The 8,048-nt window shown below is 40.9% G+C and overlaps 1 protein-coding gene across 2 annotated transcripts; it reads left to right on the forward strand.

Moving 5' to 3' along the window:
* Positions 1 to 5,124: 5,124 nt before the first annotated feature.
* LOC122028099 lies at positions 5,125 to 7,596 on the forward strand. 2 transcript variants are annotated; one of them, XM_042587121.1, is made up of 2 exons: positions 5,125 to 5,765; positions 7,544 to 7,596. In XM_042587121.1, exons 1-2 carry the CDS (start codon positions 5,177 to 5,179, stop codon positions 7,579 to 7,581), a joined length of 627 nt encoding a protein of 208 aa, XP_042443055.1. In that variant the 5' UTR covers positions 5,125 to 5,176; the 3' UTR covers positions 7,582 to 7,596. The 2 variants fall into 2 exon arrangements, with proteins under 2 accessions (XP_042443055.1, XP_042443054.1); XM_042587120.1 differs by lacking the exon at positions 7,544 to 7,596 and adding an exon at positions 5,978 to 6,166.
* Positions 7,597 to 8,048: the final 452 nt, after the last annotated feature.

Raw genomic sequence — 8,048 nt, forward strand, 5'->3', positions numbered from 1 at the left:
AAATATGCAATCAACAGTCTTTGGTTCTATCTTAATCCTTTTCGGATCAGGCACCAACACTTTGGCAAGACACCCTCACATTCATAAATATTTATAAGACGGTCGTCTTCCATTCCATAACTCATAAGGACTTTTATCTATTTTCTTTCGGGGCACCTTATTTAAAAGGTAATTAGCTGTTAACACAACTTCCCCCCACATAAACTCTGACAATACAGAGCTCAATAGAAGAGTATTCATCATCTCCTTTAGAGTTCGGTTCTTTCGCTCAACAACTCCATTTTGCTGAGGAGTATAAGAAGTTGTTGTTTCGTGTCTAATTCCATGTTCAGCACATAACTCAGCGAACGGTGACACATATTCACCACCTCGGTCACTTCAAACCATCTTAATCTTTCTGTTAAGCTGGTTTTCAACCTCATTCTTATAGAGATCAAATTTCTCTATAACTTCATCCTTACTTTTGAGAAGATATACATAGCAGTATTTTGTGTTATCATCTACAAAAGTGATGAAGTATTTATTACCACCACGTGTTGGTGTACCTTTTAGGTCGCACACATCAGTATGGATTAGGTCAAATGGTTCGTTACTTCTTTCAATATGTTGAAAAGATGACCTTGTCATTTTCGTTTCAACACAAATCTCACACTTGTGTTTTGGGTCAAGGTGGAATGTAGGTATGCTTTGCATGTTTATTAATCTACGCAACACATCGTAGTTAACATGTCCTAGTCTACCATGCCACAAACATGAAGACTCAAGCATATAAGTGGAAGAGCTTCCATTTTTATTTATTTTGGGCATAATGACCATTACATTGAGCTTGAATAGCCCATCAGATACATAGCCCCTTCCTATAAACATTCAATTCTTGGACAATACAACTCTGTCCGACTCAAAAATAATGTGAAAGTCATGCTTGCTTAACAGTGATCCGGATATTAGATTCTTCCGAATCTCCAGAACATACAGCACATTGTTCAAAGTGAGATCCTTGCCCGAGGTCATCTTCAACACCATCTTTCCTTGGCCCATAATGTCCGAGGTTGCTGAGTTCCCCATGAACAATTTGTCTCCAGTGACTTATTCGAAGTTGTGGAGCAGCTCCTTGTTGCAGCACACATGTCTGGTGGTTCTAGTATCAATCCACCATTGTCGCGGGTTTGAACCGATCAAGTTCAACTCAGAGACCACAACACAGAGGTCATCCATTTCTGGTCCCTCGTTCAAGCTGGCCTCTTGCTTCTTCTTCAGCTTTTTGCACTCCGAAGATTTGTGATCCACTTTGTCATAATTGAAGCACTTCTCAGAAAACTTCTTCTTGCTAATGCCTCCTCTGGGTCCCATCTTGGAAGATTTGGAGTTCTTCCGTTTCGAGCTTTGACCATGCTCGACGACGTTGGCTTTCACAGTAGCCTGAGAGAACAACTTTCTCTCCGAACTCTTGTTGTCTTCTTCGATGCGAAGTCGAACAATGAGTTCTTCCACATTCATCTCCTTCCGCTTGTGCTTCAGGTAGTTCATGAAGTCCTTTCAGCCGGGAGACAGCTTTTCAATGATAGTAGCCACCTAGAAGGTTTCACTCAGAACCATCCCTTCTGAGTGGATCTCGTGCAAGATCACCTGAAGCTCTTGTACTTGGTTGATCACTATCTTGGAGTCAACCATCTTGTAGTCCAGGAATCAACCAAAATGAACTTCTTTGCCCTTGCATCCTCCGTTTTGTATTTCTTGTCCAGGGACTCCCACAGCTCCTTAGTCGTTCTCTTCATACTATACACAGCATACAACGAGTCGGCAAGGCAAGTGAGGATATAGTTTAGGCAAAGGAACTCAGAATGAGTTCATGCCTCCACTGTAATGATGGTCTGTGCATCAGCATCCTCAGCACGCTTGGGAGGGTCCTTGGACAAGAACCGAGCTAGATTGAGTGTGGTCAGGTATTAGAGCATCTTCTGCTGCCACCTCTTGAAGTTCAGTCCACTGAACTTTTCTGGCTTTTCCCTGTGGTTGATTAGCACAGTTCCAATCGGGGCGGAGGGGGCATGTACGTGTTGAGTCTGTTGCACCTCAACATTTTGTTCTGTGGTCATCTCAACATAATCGAATCTATTTCAAGATTGTTGGAATATAATCTGTTGCCGAAGATATATAGGGTATTAGCTGAATTTAAACTGCTCTGAATTAAATTCAACTTACAGTAGAGATGACCTAAGCGGATAATCTCAGGCTGCCAGCAGGGGCCGGTTTCTGCTATAAGCCGAAGAATTGTCGAGCAAGAAGATCGGCTGAGTCACTAGTCTGTGTTGCCGAGCGGGCGGATCGACCAAGAGGGCAGGTCGGCCGAGAGGGCGGATCGACCAAGAGGGCAGGTCGGCCGAGAGGGCGGATCGACCAAGAGGGCGGATCGTCCAAGAGGGCAGGTCGACCAAGCACAGGGCGGATCTGCCAAACACCAGATCTGTGTTGTCGAGCGGGCGGATCGGCCAAGCGGATAATCTCAGGCTGCCAGCAGGGGCCGGTTTCTGCTATAAGCCGAAGAATTGTCGAGCAAGAAGATCGGCTGAGTCACTAGTCTGTGTTGCCGAGCGGGCGGATCGACCAAGAGGGCAGGTCGGCCGAGAGGGCGGATCGACCAAGAGGGCAGGTCGGCCGAGAGGGCGGATCGACCAAGAGGGCGGATCGTCCAAGAGGGCAGGTCGACCAAGCACAGGGCGGATCTGCCAAACACCAGATCTGTGTTGTCGAGCGGGCGGATCGGCCAAGCGGAGGGCGGATCGGTCGGGCGGGCAAGTCGACCGAGAGGAGGGCGAATCGAGCGGGCAGGTCAGTCGAGAGGAGGGCGGATCGACCGAGCGGGTAGGTCGGCCGAGCAGAGCGTGGATTGGCTTAGCAGAGGGCGGGTTGACCGAGGCCTGCGAGAGTCGCAGTTTCCATGAAATATATTCGCCCCCACCTTCGGCTGTGCTTCGAGTATTACTCGGGTCATCTGTTTCCCAGGATACAACGGTCTGACCGTGAACTCCATCAAGCACTGGTGGTCACGGCGAACTAAGTGACACCCGATCGCTATCACGGACACTCTGCCGAGCAGGAATTGCACGACAGAGGAGGGGAATGAGGTAGAGAGCTTCTGCTTGCTTCGCTGTGTGTGTCCTCTGCCTATGATCGAAGCCTCCTTATTTAGGAGCTCGGATCGTATTAACCTCGAATTTAATGCATCCGTTTCACAACAACAAAAGATCTACATGGCAAATTGTTGGTTGTTCCATTTGGGTAAATTTTGCCCCGACCGGTTCGACATTCATGTGCGCATGTTGCGCTTGAGTCAACTTAGTTCAGTGCAACCCGGGCCTGGATTTGCACCCTCTTGCGCACTCACGCGTGAGAGAAAGTCTCTCCCTATGCATTTGTTCACATTCTCAATGTATGTGAATGCATATAAACTAACAAGCATGCCTTGAAATTTTCAATGTGGGACTAATATCTCATTCACAATGGAGCCTCTTTCTTCTTCTATTTCTTCTCTATTCACTTATATTTAACAATTAGTTGGTACAATTTGGGCAAGATAGCAGTATGACAGTATAATTGACCTTATTATAACAATATGACTCTGTTAGGCATGCTAAGAAAAATAACAGTATATAAGGAGTCCCTTCTTCTCAACGATGATAAGCTCTCCCATTTGCTCTCAACTGTTTCTCCTTACTGTTCTTGGATTACTCTTACTCAATCTCTTAACTAATTTGAGCATCGGATTGATTTCGCTGGGACCTCTTTCTGCCCCGTTTAATGACCTCTTCTTAAGGCATTCTGTGATGTGGCAAGCCCGTTCGTGGTCTTTTTACGGTCAATGGACACGCTTTCATCAGCTATCCATCTTCATCGATTTTAGATAGAAATAATTACAACAATAACATTTGAATGTCCATTATGGATTCAAGATGTTCAGACGTTCGAAGAGAACTAAACTGAATCCTTTAAAATCCTAAACAAACACCAGAGCCTAAACTCTAAATAATAACATGAGGAAGAAATTTAAAAGATAATAAAAGAAGATTAACATGGAAACACAGTGCAGATTAATGAGGAAGGGGGGAGAATAATTTTGTTCTTGTATGTCTAAAAGCACTGGACAAACTCTAAAGCTCGAGAGATCATATAAGTTTCGTTGTTGATAATCAATATAACAGATAGACTGTTTAGGTTGGATTTTTTTAACCCTAAATTCAAATAGAAATAAATCAATAAAAAGCAAGCTGAAGAGATGACAGATAGGTGGATAGTGGAGTAGATCGCCAAAGACGAAATGGGCAAGCGAGAGATTTAGAATAGATTATGAAGGAATAAGGAGAATTCGAAAGGATATGTTCGATGTATCCGATCAATTTCGCATTTAAACAATTTTTTTTAATTGGTTGAGCTCTTGACACTAACATTTCATATAAAAGCGACTGGATTTTTTTATTAAAAAAATAACAAAGAGGTAGAGATGAATACAAGTTGGATTAAATTGAACAAATCCATTAAACTGATCAAATTTAAAAATTATAAGTGGTTATTTTTGGTATTTTTATTTTTTTAAAAAATAGTTTTTTAGTTAATCTTGTTCGATTTTAAATTTTTTATTAGGTTAAATTGAATAAATAGAAATAAAAAAATGAACCGGAATTCTTTATTATTAAAGAAAAAAGTTTAATTTCAATTTCAATTAAATCTTCAAATTGAGTTAATTTAATTTTTAATCGGATTAATAAATATTTTATCAGTTTAATTTGATTAATTTAAATAATTTAAATTAATTCGATTTCGATTAATTCATTTAATTTTAATTTAATACTTAATAGATCATATTTATTTATTTATTTATTTATTTTTACCATTCTAATAAAAACAGATTTTTTTAATTCGTATAAATATTCCATTTACGTGGATTAATTTTGGATGACCAATGTGATCTCATAAAAATTTCTCATTATTACTTATTTAAAAAAAAATCATCCGCTAATTTATCAAAATTAAGACTCATCCCTGAGTCCTTTTGATCTGTACCGTTCATTTCCCTTTTGATCTGTACCGTTCTTTTCTTTAGCTTCGCTATTTATGGATCTGTTCTCTTGTCCGCACCACAAACCTAAATCCTAAAAGCGGCGATCTCCGATCTACTCGCATGGCCGAAACCCTCCTCATCTCTCTCAACGCCCTCGCCGTTAGCAAGAACGAAGCCGACGACAGAGGGCTCGTGGATGCTGTCGCTGCCGATGGCACCGTCCTCCCCGTTGGTGAGAAAGAAGCCAACGACAGAGAGCCCGATGATGCTGTCGCTGCCGACGGCACCGTCCTCCTCGTTGGTGAGAAAGAAGAGAACGAAAAAGGGTTCGCAGATGTTGTCGCTGCCGACGGAGAGGAAGCGAACCCCGATAGGGACACCGCCTCCGCGTCTGGAGACCGCGCTGCCATCGTTAAACTCGTACCAGAGGATTTTATCCGTGAGTTAATGCTAATCGTGACCATATTCACTAGAGTTGACTGCCTCGAGGAAAACTTCCGCATCATGAAGGAGGACGCATCCGCCATCAAGTTGATTGTGTTGGAGCGCAATAAAAAGCTCAGCTGCTTCCTCGAGCACCTTGAAGATAAATTGAAGAGCATGACCAGTAAATTCGACCAATTCGAAGACAAATTAAAGATAGTGACCGAGAACCTCGAAGATAAATTAGAGATCATGACCAGTAAAATCGAGAATAGTCTCAAACAAGGTACCAACTCTAAACCCTAAATTCTCAACAGCTATTTGAGTTTCGGCTTTGGTGGGAGAATCTTAGTTTTTCCTATTTTTCTTAAACTTGGTTATGGAGTTTCAAAATAATTTATATTTGCTGTTCATATAAGTCTTGCTCGAACTAAGTAGGGGGTACTGTCTTATGTTGTTTGTTGGTTTTAATATTAAAACCATATTTGATTTCTGTAGCCAAACCATCTGGCAGCCAATTTTGTTTCTGTTTGGACCATGCTTGGTTGAAGATAATACTGAAGGCTTGCTTGAAACTTTCAGAGAAGACCATAAGGATATTTTAATTTTCTGTTTACATGAAGAATTGCACAATTATAGCTAGAATCTACAGTAGGAAGTTTAATAGTTTTTATAATATTCAGTGCATATACGGTTAAAGAGAGCCAAAAATATTAAGCATAAATGTTTTTTTGGTAGATGGAGAATTATCCACAAAACTTAAAAAATATGTTAGTCCGGCTTGCCAGCAGAATCATAATCATGCGACAAGAGATAAGCCTGAATGAAACAAAAGAAAAAGTGCAAGACATCCATCTTAAATTAAGTAGGAGCTCTGTCGTGAAGAAGATGAAGTCGTGCCTCGTTAAGGCGAACAACCAGCTTCATAATGGAAACTTCCCGCTTAATCTGTATAGAAAAATCAAAGTTAATGGCACCGAAATCTTTTACCATGAACTTATGCACTATATTGCACACAAATACGGACACCTGGTTAAAAGCATTTATTTTTCTTTATCAGAGCAAAGTAGAACCAAACTCTGGTCTCCTAATATTTCTTAAAATATATCCTTTTAACAATCCAAGCACCGGTCTAACAAAAATCCAAATATCGATAAAAGAAAAGAGAGCCAAATGGTGAAAACAGTCGTAGCTGATCGACCGTGTTGTGATCAAGCACCTTAATGGTGACGCACTCTGGTCTCGGTGTTCTGTATTAATCTTGACGAAGTTACCCTCGCCGGTCGTCCGTCCCTCCGCCGCACCACCATCGCGGGCAATTCGTGCAGAACGCCTAGCCGGCGGGTCGTTCTCGCAGAACGCAATAATTTTTGAATTGATACAAATAATTTACAGAAACGCTTGAAAGAAGGGGAATCTATGAAAATGTTAGTGGAGAACCGAACGAAAGTATACAGGCAGAGAGAGCGGCATGGTTGCGTAGAGTGCAAGTACACTGTTCAGCCGTGCGTTGAGCAAAAAAAAAAAATAGATTTACTCTTTTAGAAAATTAATTATTGTGCAAACAACAAAATTATAGATATCTTTTTCAAAATGCATGCAGAGTTATTTGGTAGATGAATATTTACAAAACGAAGCTTAATGATTCCAAACAAAAATTCAGAAAATGCATGCAGTTGCTTGGAGGGATTTAAGAAAACAATTAAAAGAACCAATCGTGTTAAAATGCATTGCATTCAACTTAAGTATTTACTTTCTTGATCTCCATTAAACACTTGACCCTTTGCTGGATCTGTTTGGTCCTATGACACCTTTCTTTAGAAGTTTTGAAAATGTTATAATCCTCCAGATTCAGACCTGGTTGCGTAAAGAAATGCAAGCTTTATTTTTATTTCTACAATTATTTGTTGAATAATTTTGTAATTTAAGCTGTAAAAATCTTTTTGGTCCTCAGTGTTAGTATTGATTTCCTTATCCCCTTCATTCTCTTGACTACTTTGTTCAAACAACGAGTTTTACTCATGGTACTCATCTTTCCTTGTATTACTGGCGGCAATAAATCAGAATATGTCCTTTGCAAACTCAAAGAGATGAGAAACTAGACGCTGGGAAATCTGGAAAGATCACACTCTCAGATCTCATTGCGAGTCATCACTGACATACTGAAGAAGAAATCGAGCATCATGGATTTAACTGGGATCCCCAGCTACAACGAAACTGTACTCGGGACTGCACCTTTAACATTACTAGGATGCTTGCCTCACATTTAGGCATCCAAGGGATTGTGTGGATCGTGGTTTGTGTTTCTCATCTTACTATTTTTCACTTCTATACCACCTTGATCGGAAGTGAAAACCAAGCCGCAACCAGTAAAATTTCTTCATTTGGCTTGAGTTGCTTCTTTGCGATCTTTCATTGTTTTGTAGTGTACCCAAGTCACAACCGCCGAAGGGTTTATATGCGACTACAATTTTCCTTTGGCTTGGACTGCATCTTAACAAGCCTTCATTTCTTTGTAGTGTACACAAGTCAACCTCTGAAGGGTTTATATAGAACTTGTACGTAGCTA

The sequence above is a fragment of the Zingiber officinale genome, chromosome 10A (genome assembly GCF_018446385.1).
Source record: "Zingiber officinale cultivar Zhangliang chromosome 10A, Zo_v1.1, whole genome shotgun sequence".
Taxonomy (NCBI): domain Eukaryota; kingdom Viridiplantae; phylum Streptophyta; class Magnoliopsida; order Zingiberales; family Zingiberaceae; genus Zingiber; species Zingiber officinale.

Bases quoted from the DNA above. Each gene is read 5' to 3' on its own strand.
- LOC122028099 (XM_042587120.1), top strand. From the start codon at position 5,177: ATGGCCGAAACCCTCCTCATCTCTCTCAACGCCCTCGCCGTTAGCAAG. The intron at 5,766-5,977 runs GTACCAACTCTA...TGATTTCTGTAG, and splicing joins CGAGAATAGTCTCAAACAAG to CCAAACCATCTGGCAGCCAA.